The sequence below is a fragment of the Sapajus apella genome, unplaced genomic scaffold (genome assembly GCF_009761245.1).
Source record: "Sapajus apella isolate SASKATOON/1434 unplaced genomic scaffold, GSC_monkey_1.0 scaffold133, whole genome shotgun sequence".
In the NCBI taxonomy this organism is placed as follows: domain Eukaryota; kingdom Metazoa; phylum Chordata; class Mammalia; order Primates; family Cebidae; genus Sapajus; species Sapajus apella.
Genome location: NW_022437073.1, coordinates 2,194,926 through 2,215,838, shown reverse-complemented (window position 1 = coordinate 2,215,838; position 20,913 = coordinate 2,194,926). Strand labels below are relative to the sequence as shown.

Here is a 20,913-nt window from a genome sequence, read left to right as displayed (position 1 = left end):
ACCACAGCACTCCAGCCCGGGTGACAGAGTGAGACAAAAAAAGAAAAAAAAAAGATCAAATTATGTAAAGATCTTTACATTTGCTTTTCTCATTGAAATCTTTCCATGTTGAGCAGCACTTCTCAAACTTTGATAGGCATAGGAATCACTTGGGAATCTTGATAAAATGCAGATTTTGATTCAGTAGTTCTGGATGAACATTTCTGAGATTTTGCATTTCCGACAAACTCCTAGGTGATACAAAAGTTGTTGCTTTGAGTACTAACAGTACAGAGATTATCTTATTCTTTATAATGGATCATTCATATTCTATTTCTCTAATTATTTAACAGCTCCCCATTATTAGTGGCTTTAACTTTGTTTTCAGTTTTTTGCTGCCATAACAATTAGACCAGTCATTTTTTCCCTTTCATTTCTGCATATTTTATAGGTTACCTCTTTTTTACTTCTAAATAGCCCAGGGTTCAGTGAACCTGGGATGGCGCTATTGGCTTAAAATGTGTTTAACACCTGTCTATGAAGCACTTGATACAGTTACCATTTTCTGGGTCCCTTAAACACTATGCTGTTGAATTTACGCAGTGTTCCAGCACTGCTATAACTTGTCTTGGTCAGTTCCATCTCTCCCCTGGCACTACTTTAGACGCATTAAGAACTTATTGTACTAGAATGAATGCATTCTAGTCCTCTTGGACACTTCACTACCATCCGTAATTGCTAAACATCCTAGATATTTAAAAAGTCAGAATTAGTACTTACTGAAACAACTTATTTTGACATTTAACATGTTGGCGTCTTTTAAGCTTACAAACCCTTAAAATGAAAAACCTATTTTTAAAGCTCATTTTTCTAATGTATTAGACTAACATATTCAGTCAGTTCTAATGCTGGAATGCCCATTTTTAAATTTCCTGTCTAATTTTCTCTTGCTGAATTCTTTAAATGTTTATCATGAAGAATTGTTCTTCTGAAAATGTGTCACATGGGAATGCAATTATGAATTTGGCACTTCTAGTTTTTATATTAATGACATTTTTGCTGTTTCTTCATGATTGCACAAACCTGCAAACAGATAGTAATTACAGACAATATTCTTGTTTAACAGGTTCAGAACATGTCCCAGTCTATTGAGGTCTTAAACTTGAGAACTCAGAGAGATTTCCAATATGTTTTAAAAATGGAAACCCAAATGAAAGGCCTGAAGGCAAAGTTTCGGCAGATTGAAGATGATCGCAAGACACTTATGACCAAGCATTTTCAGGTAGGTTTGACTTCTGCAATCTTGTCAATCCAAATCAGACCCTAATAGGATGGACAGCAGTGGAGCACTCAGCTAGAAATGACCGTTCATTGGCCCATATATGCAAGGTATAAGACTCATGGAGGATTTCAGTCATCTCTCCACTGAAACTGACCATTAGCAGCTGACAGGAAGACATAGAAGCCTTGCTATGAAAAAAGCCTCATCCTTGTAGAGTTTGGTGGATTTTCTGAAACAAAGGGAAACTCCAAGGAAAAGTCATAATTAAATTATAAATATTTCTCTAATGGGTTCATGCCCTGCTAATGTGAAGAAAGATGTAGATGACATAAATTTTTAAAAGAAATAACTATGCCATAAATATGAGCATATAGAGTTGTTTTATACTTTATACAAATCAAGTCTTTTTCTAGATTTTAAGTGTTTTATTAGCAATTATTTACAAATACTGAAAATGGAGAAATAAATTATGCTATGGGACTTTTGTTAACTATGTATGAAAGAGTTATAAATTTTAAGGAAAAACTCTTGGTCTGATAATGCAGTTTGAGCTTCTGTTAAAAGTAAATCATCTGCCTTTCCAAGGCACAGCCCATAGTTCATAAAATACACTGTTGTTGCCCACTTAATAGCCTCTGTTTTTCTTGCCAATTAGGAAGTGAGAGTCACTGCTGATGTTGAGGGAGTGGATCTGAATTCAAGCCCTTGGACAAGGAAAGGAGCGCTTCCTGCACCTAATGGTGGCAGGTGGGGAGCTAGCGAGGAACGTGTAACAGAGTCTCTGCATAACACATTTTAATGTGGCAGAAAGTTCCATGGTTTTGTAATTTTCTTCAGTGGTACTCAAGAGACTGAGTAGAGAGGTGTGGAAGAGAATTATACCCTGAACTGGTTTTAAAGCTTTACCAAGAAGATCATAACAGAGTAAAAGAGGGAGAGAAAGTTGAGGGTATTGAAAAGAGAGGGAATGGAAATGATTAATCATGAGATTTAAATGGAAGAGAGAAGTAAACAGGGCCAGCAGGTTAAGATATTAGGACAAATCAGAGCAAGACTTAGAAGATACAATAATAAGTTTAAATATTATTGAAAATGAAAGTATGAGTGAAATGGATAAATAGGAAACTTATGGATAACATAAGTATATGAGGTTGAAGAGCAAAAGAGTTAATTTTAGGCAGTGTTTATTGAGCCCAAACCACACACAAAGTACGGCTGGCCCCTCTGCTGGATGTATTATACATAATTTCTCTTCTACGAAAGACAACTAACACACAGGTGAATTGATAGTGAGTAGAGGCATAAACATTACTTAAGAGCACAAAGGGAAGAGCAATTAATTTTGTTTTAAAAAGGAGAAGAATTACAGGAAAGCAGTTTGGGACTAGTGACCCTACCCCTCCACTACTAAATTATAGGGGGTCAAGAAAACCAAAAGATTTTCTGTGTCAATTTTCAATGCTCAGAGTTAGCATGTAGGCGGTAAAGTAACAATGTGAACCTAAGGTTGAGGTCATCGGCAAAGTAGAAAATAGTAAGCTGGCATTTAGTTGTGGGAAGAGCATTCCTAGAAGGAACTAACCAGGAGGAGAGGAGCTCAGATTGCTTGGTGCAGATGGACAATGCAGTGAGAATTCTGCAAAGCCCAAGGACAGCTTGAGAGTGTCAGGGTTGACAGGGCTGGGGAATACATAATGAAGTATGTGCATCTTGGGGAACTTTTGAGAGAAGACAGAAAACAAAGAAACAAAAAAAGATACAAAGCTGAGATAAACCCAAAGAAATATTGTGCTTAGTCTATAAATTGCCTAGCATCAAATTAGCCAGGCTACCAATAAGAAAACAATTTACAGGCCGCAGCACCATGTGACATAATGGTTTGGATTTTCCTAGTTCATGTAATCCAAGTATATGCTGAAGCTATATGTCAAAATTCAAATAACAGTAATGATTACAACAATAGCTATTTTTTGGAACAATTATACATATTCAAGGCACACTTCTGAGCACTTTCAGTATATTAACTGTATAATCCTCACAGCAATCTTATAACTCAGGCACTATTTTCATATCCAGTTTAAAGATAAAGAAACTGATGCACAAAGAGTGTATTTGTCCATTCTTACACTGCTATAAAGATCTACCCTGAGACTGGGTAATGTGTGAAAGAAAGAGGTTTAATTGACTTACAGTTCTGGATGGCTGGGGAAGCCTCAGGAAACTTACAATTATGGCAGAAGGGGAAGCAGGCACTTTCTTCACAAGGCAGTAGGCTAGAGAGAGAGACAGAGAGTATGAATGCAGAAGTACCACACTTTAAAACCATCAGCTCTCATGAGAACTCAGTATCAGAAGAGCATGAAACACACAGCCCCCACAATCAAATCGCCTTTCACCTGGTCCCTCCCCTGACATGTGGGAATTACAATTTGGGACGAGATTTAGGTGGGGACACAGAGTCAAATCATGTCAAAGAAGTTGAGTAGTTTATCCAGAGACATATATCTAATATGCATGAGAGCCAAGATTCAAACTCAAAAATTCAACTCCAGACCTATACCTCCTAATATTAATGCTGCATTGCTTCTCCAAGTAGACTTTAGGTCTCTGAATTACAGATAGTAATAATTATGTGCTCAACATATATTCGTGGAATTTACTTGTTTGTTGAATCCTACTGTGAGTTGGATTTTGCTCTAAGTGCTGGTACTATACTGGAAAAGAGGAAATGGAACATTCCAAAGTAAATTCAATATTGAAGAACACTTTAAAAAAATCTTCTGATATGCAATTTCCATCTTTTCAAGAACATTAAGTAGGTTTTGTTTTCTACACTCTTTCAGATAGAAAGCTTATGCCAACTACTATACTTGAGATTGTCATTCTTATATGAAGAGATTGATGTTGCCTCTACTCTAGCTGAGAACTTGGCTGTGAAAGCAACATAGTAGAAAGTGAAATTCTAGAAGAGATTAGCAAACAAAGATCTATGCTATTCTACTTTAATCTTTTAAGTATTTGATTTGAGCATTGGGTGGGCTTTCCAATGCTCTCATACAAATTTCAAGAGCTTCACAATTGATTGCCAATAATCAAATTATGAATGTTGAAAAGATTAAAGAATATAAATACCTAGCTTTTAATTGAGGGAGAAGAAAAGCTACCAACATTTTGATATCACATTGCTTGCTTTTAATTATGCCCATAGTAGAATGTAAAACCTTTCATTGTAACGGTTGTTATAATGTGCAGAAAATGATACTAACAGAAATATTCTCATTAAAATCCTAATGAAACAATAGTGTCTTCCTTTAGGGATGCCACAAGATACTCTAACTAATAAGTCTATTTCCAAATGAGCTGACAAAATGAGCAAAGCTCTGCAATTCTGCCTTTTGACTGTGATATTTAGGAATCTTTCTCATTATTAAGTCTCTTCTTAGCCTCCCACTCAATATGTACATGTGAACAAATTCAAAGATCCTGAACTTACAGAGGAAGTTGGAAATTTCCCCACAAGAAACTCAAGCCCATAAATCAGGGCAGCAATGGGAGTTCCTGCTATTTTAATGCATTTATAGTAATACGTCTCCTGAATGTAATTTTAAAAATGCAATTTTCAGCTCCTTAAATTAGTGAGTGTACAGTATGATTTCTGACAGCACCTATGTATTATTCTCAAATAATCATAAGAGGGACAACTCTTTCCACAAATGATATTATTTCCCCTAAATTCACAATATGGAATCAAACTGCTAAAATATATATATATATATAAACATGCCTATTGAAATCTATATGTAACACACACACACACACACACCACACACACACACACAAAGTGTGTGTGTGTGTGTGTGTGTGTGTGTGTGTTTGTCTGATGAAAATCAATGCTTCAGTTTCAAACAACTCTGTGTAACTGGCTCATATGTTACATAAACTATGCACCTTGGTTCTTAAAGAATTAATTCACTACAGGGGCAAGCAATTCTGCCTTACATAATGACCTCTAAAGTATCTATGTTAAGATAAATGGAGTCGAAGTATAGGTAATAATTCAAAATAGGAAACAGTAGCATACATTTCTTTGAGCCTTGGGAAGCTTTACATGATTTATTATGCTTACTGAACTTACCTTGATAATGAAGTTGTTTTAAAATGGATATTAAAAAGATCTAGGAATACCTGAGAACAAAGGAAAACAAAATTGGCAGATGGCCATGATGGAAAAATTCTAAGTGTCAGAAAAAAGGTGATCCAGAATCCAAAATTGTCTGTATGTTCCCCATAACATGGATATTTGATAGATGAGTGATTAGATTCAACTGAGCAATTATAGGGTATTTGACCTATTTCCAATCACTTTATTCAAACTTAATTCATAATTAGAAGATGGATTCTGCTTATATTTCCTAACTAGATAATGCATTGTTCCCTGTATAAAATTTTAGCAGAAAATGAGATAGTATATAACCCATAGCTTCTACCATAGGAAGTTTTTCTAATTATGATAAGGCTACATTTGTTACAGAAAAGTATCTAAGCATTTAAACAAAGGGTTTTGTATGGAAAAGCTGAAATAAATGGACTTACTACTAATAATCACATGGCCACTTAAATTTTCACAAAATACTTAATTTCAACCAAAATCAATGAGGAATTTTGAAGCTGTTTAAATAATTTCCTTTAGTATCATAATAAAAAGAACAGAGCAGCGTGATCTGTTTTAAATGGCTCTCAGGAACAATAGGCTGCTTTTCACAGGAGTTGAAAGAGAAAATGGATGAGCTCCTGCCCTTGATCCCCGTGCTGGAACAGTATAAAACAGATGCTAAGTTAATCACCCAGTTCAAGGAGGAAATCCGGAATCTGTCTGCTGTCCTCACTGGAATTCAGGAGGAAATTGGTGCCTATGACTATGAGGAGCTACATCAAAGAGTGCTGAGCTTGGAAACCAGACTTCGTGACTGCATGAAAAAACTAAGTGAGTATGACAATTTCATTTGTCTAAGTTACGTTTTCATGTAGTTTCAAAGAAAATTGTGTTCTTACGTTTTATAAAGCATCATAAAATATCTAATTGTAAGAAATCACAGCCTAAGTGTGAAGTGTCCCCTAACGACTTAAGCGTGTCTAGGTACTCCGTGCTAGACCAATGGTTTCTTGATTTTTAGAGCACTGTGTTATCATTTGGTGGCTTCACATAAGTAGTCTTGCAAATACAGTCAACTCTATTGACTGCACTAGTGGACATACGTTTTATTTTCCAATACGTGGTATCAGTCATCGCTTGGCCGGGGGAAAAAGAAACCTTTGTTGCTGTTGTTGTTGTTAGTAGGGAAATTTAGAGACTAAGGAAAAGGAAGTTACCCTGGAACCAAATGTTAAACAGCAATTATTAAAGCAAACGGAAACAGGTCCTTCAATTTACAGCATTGTCATCAACTGCTCCGATCTACTGAAGAAATGAAAGGGAGGCAGCTACTTAAAGGGACTCGCCACTGTGTAAGGAGTCAAGTGTGTGCCCTGGGTCATGGACTCTAGTTCTTGCCTCCGAAAATGTGTGGTCCAACCTGGTCTGAGTTACAAACTCTTTCATGGCATCCATGAGCCAATTATTCAGTCGAAGCCAACATGGGACTAGTCTGCAACTTGAATGTAAAATAAACAAGTAGCCATGAATTGAATAGGAGGAGTGGTAAGTTTATTCAGGATCAGTATTTTAGTTGCAGGCATGAGGTGACATGACAAAGAGAGCAACTCCATTCCTATAGAAAGTGTTCTCTCAAGAAAAATAAAACCTTTTGTGGAACAGAAAAACTGGGAAGAGGAGTAAAGCATAAAAAAGAATGATTATTTCTACTAAAGAAAACTTCAGTGAACAAATGTAAACATTTAAAATACAATTTGAGTGGCTTACAAGAACATTTTAAAGATTGTTTTACAAATATGCTTCATGTGATAAAAAGAGATCCAAAATGCAAAATGTTACATTCAGTTATCACAGCATCAAAATAGTGTGGGATATTACTACATCAGAGGCTCCCCTGTTATTCTACCAGGGTTTCTAAGAGAATCCAACAGAGTGAATCAGAAGGAAATAAGGTAAACCTGAAGCCTAAACACATGTCCAAGATCCTCAGCTCCTTACTCCTCATCAAACACGGTCTACACTCTTTCATCTACAGTTTGTCTCCTAACAATCAACTATGCGTAATACTGCAGATCCTGCGACTCCAGCTTTCCTTCCTAACTCATCGTGCACATTATTTCCCAAGGGATTTTCTCAAGTATAAATATGAAATTATTTTGAGCTTCTTAAAATCTCCTATGGATTCCTTATGTCATAGGATATAGTCCATGGCTTATGTGACCCTTCATGTGTGGACCCTTCTGCTTCTCCAGGCTTAGGTTTTGCCATTTCTCTCCTCACACAGTGTCAGTCATGTGTGCCTTCCACGGTCTTACTATAGAGCAGTTATACGATACTGTTTGTTCCTGCTCCTGAAACACTCCTTCCCCTATGTACCCTCCCTTCATCAACACACTTTCACCTGCCACATGTGATAAACTATTCATTTGTCAGGTCTCAGTTTAAATGTTGTGTCTTGCTGGACTCATTCATTGCCCTCCCAGACTAGGCTGGTGTCCTTGACAGGCACTTCCAAACACTGATATTTCACTAATGATTGGACTTCTCTTGTTTCATTATCATTGCATGTGTAATAGGATGTGTCTTGCTAGACTTTTTTTCCGAGGACAAGAGAACAATGTGTATCATGTTCACTCTATGTGTTGGATCTTCCAATGCCTAGAAAATTGCCTGGCTAAGAAAAGACACTCAATAAATATTTGGTGAACAAATTTACTCTATAAGGAATCAGAGAAATAATTTCTACGCTTCTCAACAGAGCATTACCCATTTCAAGTAGCAGAGAATGATCTGTTTTACTTGTAACAAGAAATGCATCTTTTTAGCCACATCCTATTTGAGCCAAAATGGCAAGGCGTGATGAGACTAAGCAAGGGAAAAGTCATTTCTTTAACATAGCACTTAAATAATTTTTTAATGTGCTCTGCTTTTATAATTCAAGTTGTACAGTTTATGATTAATATATAATAGGTAAACATTACTTACATAAGGAAATTCTGCTGTTATATTTGATTTTTTTTATGTCAAGAAATATCTTTAGTTCAATGCTCATATTAGTGACAGGGCTTGCCAGATGTTGTCTCCACCCAATAAGATTAGAAATAAATCTCAAATGAAGAATTACCCGGTGTCCTCAATATGCACATTACTTAGGGTGTTACAAAGAAATATCCCAATGCATTTTGCATTAACTCATAAAATATCTGGTTAAAGATTTTCTGCAAGAGACAGTCTGTAGGATTTGTCTGGGTAGGGCTTTGACTTACTTTTGAGGAGGAGGCCCGTTTGTTATAGAGAAACCATTCCAGGCCCTGAGAATCAGTTCACTTTTTTATTCCTAGCATATCACAATCAACCCAAGCCCATAGGCATTGCATGTAGTGAACCAGCATCTGCTAAGTAAAAATGCACTCTACTGAAGCAAGGACAGGCAATAGGATGATTCTAGTTAGTAAACCCCCTGAAACTTAAAGTATGTCAGTTATGTTTTTGAGTGAACAATACAGAAAACTCCCGGGATTTGTTCAGTTTTAGAAATGAGCTTTCCTTCTACAGGTATTCTGTCTGCTTTAGTAGATGGAAATAATCTGTACTGCAAATGGGTAGTTCTATATTTTCCTCAGCTCTTTTTTAATCCCATTTGTTTGTTGTTTCTCACCCACATATTGCATCTTCCAATACTGAAAATGATATTTTGGACCAAGGGGGTTAATCTAAGTAGACCATATTCATCCTTTTTATTCTTCCTACTGAACTTTGCATAATATTTGTATAGTGTCCTTATGCTTAGGACTTGATCCTTAATATCTGCAACATCACGGATCTTTTCAATTAATTTTCTCCAGTGGATCACAATGTTAGAAATAATTTGATTGACAAATAAACTGAATTAGTTAATCAATATTTATTTTATTTTAGCTAATATAAAATAAAACGTGGCAACTAATACAATACAAATATCAAACAGCAATAAAATCCGTATTCAACTTTCTTATTTAATGAGATGGTTGCTGTATAAGTTAACTGAGATGACTCTATAAAATACTGAAAATAGTTCCTATGTTTCACAAATGCTTGCGTAGATTATTAGCAGCCCTCAGCTTCTTATTCACTTAGTAGAGAGGCCATTGCCACCAACAATGAATCTAACTCTTTTGTGGTTTTTATCTCAAGAACTGGGTAGATTTTACTATCCCATCACGTTTAAGTCAATTGACCACTTATTGAGCATCTCCTGAGGAAAAAGGATATTTTATCACCTGGACCACAGCCCTTAATTACAATGTAGAAAACATCCAGGCAAAGCTATACAGTCCTAATACAGTGAAATATAAAGCCACATGGTCACTGAAAAAATAAATAAATGAATCCTCATATTTTCTATTTTTTAAAAGAGCCACTCTATTTGAAAGAAGATGTCTGGTAGTATATATTACATATATTGCATAAATGTATGTATGTATATACACAACTGCAGAAGAAATCAAACATATAACTTTGAGTGTATCAGTAGGTTATAGTTTGATTAACACTCAATTTAGTATTTACATTCCCTGGCAATTGGTACAGTTTGGATCAATTCATCTCTGAGAACCGTTTCACTACAAGTCTAATATTATCTCATAAGTGTCTCATTATCCATATATCAGGATGCATGGACTTTGGGAAGAAAACTGATGTTAACTTCAGGACCATGAACAGAAGGGTAGATAAAAAGAAAAGCATATCAGGGGTTCAATTGCTCCAAAAGGGTCTATAATCTAGTTGTTATTGTGCTCAGATCTAGAGTGGGACATTGGATAATTATAGAATTGGTAATACAGTAACAAGAACAAGAAGACTTATTCATCAATGGCATCTTCACTCTACACAAATGCTTCTCAACCCACAGGGCCAATTAGCAGAGGGTAGAAATGGATTAGAGAGAAACAATAAAATTACAACAACGATGAATGTGTTTTCCCTCACTTTTTCAGGGGGTTGGTTTTAAATAAATGTCACAGGGTACATCACATGAATTTTAAGATGCTAAAAAACAAGGCAGTCTTATTGCCTGCAAGATCTAAGTTACCCTCAAATAGTAAATAAGGCCCTAAAGGAAACATAAGTCTTCAAGACCGCTAGGGCACCATGGGCACTATTCTGCTTATTTCTACTACAGAATTAATTAAAGGTTTGAAGAAATTGGGAAACTGTCTCAACAACAATGCACCCTCTGGCCTGAATGAGGTACAGTAATGGCCTTTTCTAAGTGCTTAATGTACTCCAATGAAAGAGAAGAGAATAAAGTCCCCTTTTCTTAATTGAATCATGTCACATTCCTAGATATGCAGAATGTAACTGTATGTATGTGAGAATTTGACTGAAAACATGGTTAATGTTGTACACACCCCTAAGGACACAAATAGATATTTAATGTAGATAATAATAATGATTTCTGGCTTTCCATTCCTTTGCCCCCAACTCCCTTGTGTTAGTGCTGTTTTAGGGCAATGGTTTGGTGCCATCTAGTGAAGCACTAGATTCCATTACACTCAAATGTTCCTTCTGTTCCCAAAACTCCAGTTTTGAGACTTCATGTTTAACAGAAGGAACATTAGAAACTTAAGGTCACAGGTAGAGACTTGAGTTTACTGTCTTTACTGTTTATGCCAAATTAGTTTTTAAACAAGAACCAAATTATATTCTGATATTTTTATTTAACAATTATTTATTGACTCCCTAATGTGTCCTGGTACTTTGCTATAGGTATTTGTGGATAAAAAGATGGGAATGAGACCATCTCCCTCTTCCTGTCAAGGTTACATTTTAGTGGGTACAACTGACACATAAGTAAATAACTACAGCAATATTGAGTGCCTACCGCTGGACAGGCACTAGGCCAGCTGCTTTACATGTACTAGTTCCAATCTAAGCAAGAACTCTAAGTTAGGCATTAGCATCAACAACTTAATTAAAACAGAGTCTCAGAAAGTTTAAATTAACTTGTCAAAGATCCATGTTAGAGGCAATCACTTTGCATGGAAGTTCTGAGTTCAGAGACTGAGATTTTTTCCTCCATATATAATGTGTTTTGTGGGATACATACAATAATAAAGAAACCCCCAGATACCTCAGTAACTCTAATTTAATGAATAGAACCACCAGTCACCCAATCGTTGTAGAAAAAAGATGCTAGATTCATTCTTGATTCTTTTCTGAGCTTCACACCGCCATGCAATCACCACATCTTTTATCTCCCTTCTCATCAATTTCTCACAGGGTACATCACATGAATTTTAATTTTAACCACCTCTTATGCAACCTCACTTCACCAGCCCAATTCAGAGTGTCATTCATGATTTTTCAACTGAATTACTCAAATGGCCTCCTAAGCATTTGCTTTAGCTCTCTATCACTAAAAAGTATTTAGTATGATCTTTGTCCAATACAAATCTTGTTGTATTACACCCATATTCAAGTGGTTTACCTTTCAAATGTAATCCAAACACCTTTGCATGCTTTATCTTCATGAAATGGACTCTGCCTGATTCTCCAGGCCTTGAGTTCTCATGTTCTCACGATGTGCTCACTCTAAGCTTTAACCATTCTACTCTTCCAGTTTCTCAGTTGTGCGTGCTTTCTTTACCTCCTTGATGTTGACTTGCTCTCCCTTGTCATGGAACACCCTTTCTTCCCACTTTATTCCCTGATTGTTCCTTAATGTGATTGGATTCCCCTGGCATGATCTCCCACAACCCCCTCCCTTACTCTCCCATGACACAGTACATTAACACATTTTACAGAAAATGCTCATTTGATTTCTTTCCATATTTACACCCTTATAGAAAAATTGTCCCTGCACTGAGAATTCAGAAACCATCAATGTCTTGTTCTAGTGGAATTTCTGGAGACTATCACAATATACCTGAAACATAGCAGACAAAATTAGTGTCTGCAATTTCATTTCTAAAGTCAAAAGCTTTAGGTTGCTTTTCAAGAAATAAATCAGTGTATGTCAAATATAAAATGCATCCATAGCTTTTACAAAGCCAAAAAGCTTTGAAGGGAAAGGAAAATAAAAGCACAGCCTTTCTTCACATTTGCTGTCATTGCCAACTGTTCTGTCTTCAATGGCAATGCAGTATTTCATTCCAAAACACCTGATACTTTGCTTTATTAGCACTTAAAGCAAGAGACACTGAAGACCTCAGTGAAAACAGGAATTAGAAAAAAAGTCAAACTGTGTGCCTGAGGTACAGAGGAGTGAGGTTTGACTCAGAAATGCGATAGAGGAAATTTATAAGAATATGCCCTTAAATTAAATTGAATCTTCAAAAAAGTCACTTACAAAAAACCGTCTTGCTCTTCCCAAAATTCTAGGTTGTAAAACAGAATGGCCACGTCTCCATTGTCTATGTATTTGACTTATTATTCTGGTTCTCTGGAACCTTAGTTATATTTTAGCCACATTTTTGGTAAGTGGTAAATTTTATCATAAATTTATTTATCATCAATCCTTCTCTTTTTATCTCCTACATGTTTCTAGATTACAACTAAATTGTAAGCCTTGGAATGATATAAAACCTGTATTTCCAAAGGCAAACATGAATTGTCAAATTAGTTGGGATTTTATAACACAATTCATCATTCAGTTTGAATGCTGAACAGGCTTCTCCTTGAAGATATGTTCATAATATTGGCTTAATCTCAGAAAAGGTAAAAGGAAGAGTCAAGGAAATTTCAAAAATAATGAAGAGGGTGAAATTGTGTTAACTTTGAAAAGTGTGGGTTGTTTAGACATGTTTATATTAGTCTTGATCCCATTAGCCATATAACTACTAGAAATGCATTCCAGTGCTCTATCCAATACAGTTTAATTATCCATTCTTATCCCTACCTTTCCCTCATTAGTATAACTAGTAGGGCTAGACATGCAAATAAAAGTTTAAACAATATAAATTCATTTTACTAACAAATGTATGGTACAGACAGACTTATTTTAAGTACCTAAATAGATATACTTTAAAGATCAAATCATACGTATTTCTTAACGCATGAGTTCTCTAATGGCCTTAAGTAAAAAGAAATAACATTCTGTTCATAAGCATATTCAGTAATCCATATAATCTGTTCATAAGAGCATGGGCTTAGGATTCAAATCCAGAAGGTATTAGTGCAGGATATTACAGGGTACAATAATATTATATCTATATATAAACAAAAGAGAGGACAGATGGTTTTTATGCTTTCTTAGTGCAAACAACTGATCTTCCTGCTGAATCCCAAATGACATCTTTTCCTGAGCTACTGATTAATAAATATGTATTGTAACTTATAAGAAATGTAATGTCCAAAAGTCATGAGAGAAATAAAATGGTCACTTTCTTCAGTTACTACATTTGGTAAAACGTAGGTTTCAGTACAATTTCTGAACATACGCAATGTGCAAATGCGATATTTTACAAATGCTAATGTTTTCATATCCTACTGCAGACGGAAGAGCATAGTAGGAGAAAATCAATGAAGCAAGACTCCTAACTTGCTTCTTTGCCATCTACCTTTACAGGAACATTTGTCTTCTAGGCATTTGGGAAAATTATCCTTTCTGTCTGGCTCCCTTTGTCCTCATAAAAAGTGAGAGTAAAGTGAGAAAGATAATGATTTATTTGAACAAAAGCTAGTTTGAGGAAGCCTAGAAATAAAAAAAAATGACTTTTATTGTTTATTTTATTTTACTACATTTTACAATACCTTTGTTCCATTAGAATCTGGGATACCTATATTTACTTAACACTAAGGTCCACAAAATTATAACCAAAAACGCTGCCGGTTTGATGCATTCCTGTAACTTTAATTTTACTAATTTCATTTGGCAAGATGAATTCCAGTTTAGGAAATCAATAACCATTTGTAAGAGAAGCACCTATTAGGAAGAAATCAACACTGAGAGCTCTTTCTGTCAGCTTTTACTTCCTGCGAATAAGGGTAGATGACAGTGATGATAAACATTGCTGGTGGTGTTATTTGACAACAACCACAAATACCGCCTTCTCTCCATCAGCATGTACGTGCTGTTGATCCACTATCTACTCAATGTTCCCGTCATTAAAATGAAACAAATGTCAAGCTTCAGACTTTTCATTTTGTAGATGAGGAACCTCCCCTCCAGAGAATAAGTGCCTTGTCCTACATTATATGGTGATTGAATGCTGTGGCCTAGATTTGAAACCAGACTTCCCAACTCATGCCTCAATGTTCAAACCTGGATGGAATATACCACTCTATGAACATTTCTTGGGAAATTAATGGGAATAAAAACAGACAGACACTCACACACACACACAAAAAAAAAAATTAAAAAAGGAAAGGTAGAAGCACAATTATTCAGGATTACTCACCAGATTAAACTACCACCTGCTCATGGGCTTCATTTATTTAATTATTGTCTTTCACAACATCAGAGTATTGCTCCCCACTAGATAATTTTTATAAACAAAGCTTTCTTAAACAACATCAGCACAACAATAAAAATTTCGTGATCTCATATTTTCCTACCCCTGTCTCCCTGCTTCTTTTCCCTTGAAAGACTCTTTTACAGCTGCTGCTTTGGTTTACATTCTTTTCAAACCAACTTCAATTCATTTTCTGGGATCGCTACTCTTCACCTGAGTTTTGTAATCAGCAGTGACTCTTGCTGCCAAATTTTATGGTCATTTCTTTGATCTTATGTTGCTAGACATCTTTGTGGTATTACATCCTTCTTAAAACACTTTCTTCTTTTGAATTTCTTAATACCACATTATTATTTTCTAGCCCACATATAGCTTATTATTGGGCTTCTTTACTGAGTCCTATAAATATTATGATTTACAGAGCTCTGTGCTAGATGCCTTTATCTTTTCTGTGTATGCCTTCTCTCTGAGGCAATATGTAGCCCCTGGCTTTCACTGTCATCATTATGCTAAAAACTGTCAAAACTGTTTTATCAAAACTCAAACAAGTATCTGCTCCCTAGATTCATACACTGTTTCTACTGATATGTGTAATAGTCATGAACAACTTAGAATTGTCTCTGTTGGATTCTTGATTTTGCTTCCAAACCCATTCCTCCCTCAGTCATTTCATCTGAGTAAATGACACTACAATCTGCCTAGCTAGACAAGCCAAAAATCTAGATGTTATCCTTATTTCTTTGAGGTTTTAAATTCCCTTACCTCACATCTAATCCAAAGCTTAATCTTACCAACTTTATTCTAAAAACACTTACTTTTCTCTATCTCCACAACTGCCTCCATCATTTTTCACCTAAATCAGCCTGATAACCTTTTAATGAGACATTATGTTTACACTCTATCCACTCTGCAATTAATTTTCTATGCAGTGGCTAGAGACATCTTTCTAAGGTGCAGCTTACATTCTTTCACTCCCTGACCCCTTTAAAATAATCCAATGGCTTTCCATCATTCATAGAATAAAATCCAAATATTGTCTTCACACATTTTACAAACTTAATGTGGACTACTGGACTACTCATCTCTCCAACCTCATTTTCTCTGTTCCAAGTGTATTGTAGACACAGTGATTTTTCTGTTTATTTGTTCCTCTTAACTCACCAAGCATATTAAGGCCTTTGCAAGAACAATAATAATAGCTAATATTTCTTAAGTACTTAGCTATGTACCAAGCACTATTTTAAACATGTGGTCCGTATTTCTTACTAAATCTTCTCAATAACAGTTTGATATACATATTATTTCTATTGTCGCCCATGAGACACAGAGAGGCTAAAAAATTGTTCCGGGTCTCTATCGAATAAGGGATAAAATCAGCACTCAAATCCATGCCAACTCTTTAACTCATGTCCCCAACCACTTTTAGGTGCTGCCTTCCCCTACTAGCTCATTCTCTAAATGGCTAAATCCACTAAACAGCTACTCCAGTAAATAAACTAAATGCCTAACTGTCCTTCTTTGTCAGTAAGATTTCAAATTAAATACCATGCACTGAAAGGTTTTCCTTACCCTCCCAATATCAAGTAGCTCCCAGTCACTCTTCAAAAAATTGCCCTACTTGAATATTGGCATTACACTTACTTTATGTGATATCTTTATTCAGAGTTTTAGTTTATCTATAGTTTGCTTATTTGTTTATTTATTCCTTCTCCCTTCTCACCAAAATGTAAGCTTCATCAGAATAGAAGTGTCACACCTTGCTCATTATGGTTAATTCTAGTATCTGGAACAATGCTTTCTGCTCAAAAAGCCTTAGCTGGATGAATGAATAAATGAATGAATGAAACACCCCTGTTCATAGGTCACATACAAAGCCATTCTTTTAAGTACCTAAAAGTTTTGCTCTCTAAGGTAAGATTGACTGGAGTAACAATCAATTTTTCCCACAAAACCAAGTACAAAATTAAAAAGTCAACTAGTCAAAAGACCACTTTACATTGTTACCAAATGTGGAGAACCTTTATGCAAAGCACTTTGTCCCCTACTCAGTGAAAAGTAAAGGATATTTCGTACAAAATTATCATATACCTATTTTGGGTTTTAAGCAAGTATATTGCTATGGAGTATAAAATTTTTAATATACTCACTATTTCAGAATAAGAAACTGAAAATGCAGTTATTATTTTCAAATTGTTAATGCTTTAGGACATTAACTCTTCATTTAAAGTATGTTTCTTAGATTAATGCTACAAAAATTAGTTTACCCGAAGAGTATGACTCCAGGAGTAAAAGTTGTGATGGACTGAAGTCAAATACAGAGTAATACCAGGAACACAAAGCCTAGAATTGCACATTTTGAGTCACTAGGCAGAAAGAAGATAGCTAATGGATGACAGACATAAAGGAACAGGACAGAGACAGGATTACACAGAGGAGAATCAAATAATGTAAAACACTAAGTTCATAAATGTTTATAAGACCTTCCGTGGCCAAATACTAGATATATATTGATTTCCTGATTATAGGGATAAGCTTCCATCATACAGACAAAACAACTACCTTTAAGATACACGTGCAGGAACAAATCAGTGAGATTTGGTGAAATATAACTATATTTTATTGTTTTTTTCTAGGTAGACATATTCATTTTTATTAAAAAAACAAAAAACGAAAACTAAACATGAGACACTAGTTTAATTTGCCTGTTTCTATGTTGACAGCTTATTAGTATCTTTCATGGAGGATGAGTAGAGGCAAACATGGCTTAACTGCAGATATATTTCAGGTTATCTAAGAAGACTGTCTTAATGGAAGGAGTGCTATTATGGTACAGTGCTCATGACTGAATTTCAATAAATTTATTTAATATTGACAAATATTCAGCACACCCGTTGCTATTTCCTTTTCTTCTCAATGCAGATTTGGTCTGATATAACTTCTTTCATTAACTTTCCTTGCCAGTGGATTTAAAAAAGAGAAAAGAACATTCGTGTGCATGTTCTCACTCATAGGTGGGTGTTGAACAATAAGAACACAGACACAGGGAGGGGAGCACTACACACTGGGGTCAGTTGCGGGGAAATAGGGGAGGGACGGTGGGGGGTGGGGAGTTGGGGAGAGATAGCAAGGTGAGAGATGCCAGATGTAGGTGATGGGGAGGAAGGCAGCAAATCTCACTGCCACATGTGTACCTATGCAACAATCTTGCATGTTCTTCACATGTACCCCAAAACCTAAAATGCAATAAAATAAATAAATGGGAAAAAAAAGAGAAAAGAAGAAAAAAGGCAACAAAAAGTAGAGGCATAAGCAGTAGTATTTTGAGAAGCTGTAACACATGACTTGCCTCCCTGTTCGCCTTTGTATTCCCAGCACCTGGAATATTTCTGACGCAAAATAAGTTTACAGCAGATGGTTGTCAAATGAATAAAATTAAATATTTAATAGTAACAATTTTTTTTTTTACCCTCTAACATATTTCAGAGAAATGCTTAGTGCTACAAGAAAGTAAAGTTTGCTTTCTAAGGTAAGATTGACTGGAGTAAGAATCAATTTTCCCCACAAAAACAGGTACAAAAAATAAGAGTCAACTGACCAAAAGACTACGTTACCATGGTCACCCAGTGTTTAAGAGTCAGAAGCTTTTAACCTCCGGTACAAATTATGTCCTATGTGGCCAAAACCACCTAAGGCTTAGCAGTATCCCTTTGCCGTATAGATGTAAGTCTGGATTAGATTCAAGCACCACCGAAGCAAGACACCCCAAGCCAGTGATGTGCTATGGGTTGTTTGGAAATGTTGACTAGATAAGGCTCATGGCAGATTCTGAGTCCCACGGACAGTTATTGTTCAGGTTTCAACTAATCAGCATCTGATTATACACACTTCAACATCTGAAATATGCATGCATTTGAGGCAAATACCAGGATTGTGTCTTCTTGCTTTGTATAAATCAAGCTTCAGTCTGGCAATAAGGTACCTATACCATAGGGGGCAGTTTTGCTGGTAAAGCTAACTTCACTTTGAAGTTTAATTTTATAGTTTGGTCATCTAAAATGTTAAGTCAAACTCCATAGCTACAAAATCTGTATTCACTTGAACAACAGAAAGAACTTGAGGTCACCATAAATTTTTACAGATTGTGTTTCTATTTGGTGATTTCCTTTGAGTATAAAGTTTTGTGAGAATGAACATTACGTTATGTTTATGTTTCATATTTGAGACACATAAATCTGTATGCAGAACAAAATTAAACTCAATTGACTTCTAAAATCCTGTATATATATTTTTTTTTCAAATAATCATAAAATTATTCACATTTTTAAAATATTTTCAAGTTTTAGACTTCTTCTCCTTTAGCAAATCTTCAACAGGAATATACATTTTCCAAGATTGTTATCATTTAACTACTTTGAAATATACATCATTCCTATTTGAATCATACGTATAGCATATTTTATTAGAGCTCCTGCACATTTACTAGCCACTGTAAATTTATTAGCTTTGTTATATTGTGATAAATAACTTAATTCATAATATAAATTCTAATTTTTTAAGGTTGAAAGATTTGAAGAGCAAGAAATTGCCATGTCAATTGTAAGACAGAGCTAAAAGTTTAAAGAACACAGTTTTAATCTAGTCCTTACAGGATAAAGACCAAATTAAAATGCAGGGTATTCACAGCTTCCATTTCTGAAAACTGTTTACCTCTTCCAATTTCAACTACTTCCTGGCCCCAGAGAAGCATGGCATATAAAACCTGGAAATTATTTTTTAAAAGGCAATATATAAATGTGATTTTTTCTTTATAAAATTAAAGGCTACTGAATTTTTGTAGCTATTTTAACTTTTTCCATTATAACCTAAATATTGTATGCCCATAGCTGGAAAATTATATGCTTAGAATAAAAAGCACCAGTCTCCTTCTTCAGCTCTGCTCCCCAGATTTAACCACATTTAACAGTTTAATTTTAGGGCTATCAGTGATTATGCCTATATTTCTAATAACATGCTTTTTATTCAATTATTTTGGTTTACAGTTTTAGACATTGTTTATTGGCTTCCTGCTCTGCAAGATGAGGATTTCGATAACTTTGCCAACTCCACTTTCTTTCATGTTTCCTCCTATATGATTTCATAACTATTCATAGTTCGACCCTATAAAATCTGTAATTTCAAGTCTTAAATTTAAATATTCATTATTTTTCAACAATAGGAAAATCTCTTACCACCATATTTTAAAAATATGAAGACAATTACACCCCCATCGTTTTTTCCATTTCCTCTCCCAGTGTTTAATTCCCTAACAACGTGGACTTTACCTATTCTCCATGTTGTCACGGTCGGAAACATTTTGGCTTCTCTATAATCACAGAGCAGATGAGCTGCCTGACAAGCCTTATGTAATTAGTTTATGGGCTGATTCTACAAGTTAGACATGAGTGTTTACATTATTATAGCAATGTTAATATTGTTCTTTAGGCGCTAAGTGGTAGACTTAGACACATTTCCTTCCTCTTTAAGTCCAATGTCATATTTGTTCCATTCAAAGAAGACTATTACTCAGTTAAATTCAGTGAATTATTTTGTATACATCAATAATTGCCTTTGCCATACCCAGTTTTTCTAGAGGATCCCATATAGTCTATCTATGTGTCAATTCCACTTATTTCTGAGACCTCCCTCTTGTAACTGTGTGTCCATTCTGGGCTGATTTTCTCAAGACAATCTGCAGAGTTGTCATTCTGGGACAGGAAACCACTATTTTCCTGTCTTGTGTTTTCCCCTGTCCTGAGGTACTCACTGCAATATATCCTCAAGTAACTTCTGAAGAAAGTGTTCATTGTAGGTAAATTTTTGGGAAGTTCACATGTCAAAAAATATCTTTATTCTGTTTTTCTCTGATTTTCTTCCTAAGTGTAAAGGCCCTCATCATTTTCCTCTTGCATCCAGTATTGGTGATAAGAAGGCCAATTCTGGGCTAATTATATCTGTTTGCAAGGACAAGCTTATATTCTTTCTCTAAAAATTTCCATTTCAGTTTATTATTCATCTTCTAACATTTC

General features: G+C 35.3%; 1 protein-coding gene across 2 annotated transcripts in view; it reads left to right on the top strand.

The window, feature by feature from the left end:
* The window catches only part of OLFM3 (olfactomedin 3), a 205,249-nt gene that overhangs the window by 173,407 nt on the left and 10,929 nt on the right, over nucleotides 1-20,913 (top strand). For both annotated transcript variants that reach the window (XM_032262908.1, XM_032262907.1), the window contains exons 3-4: nucleotides 1,106-1,261; nucleotides 6,026-6,245. In XM_032262908.1, the coding sequence (XP_032118799.1) occupies nucleotides 1,106-1,261; nucleotides 6,026-6,245 (376 nt within the window). The remainder of the gene's footprint in view (nucleotides 1-1,105; nucleotides 1,262-6,025; nucleotides 6,246-20,913) is intronic.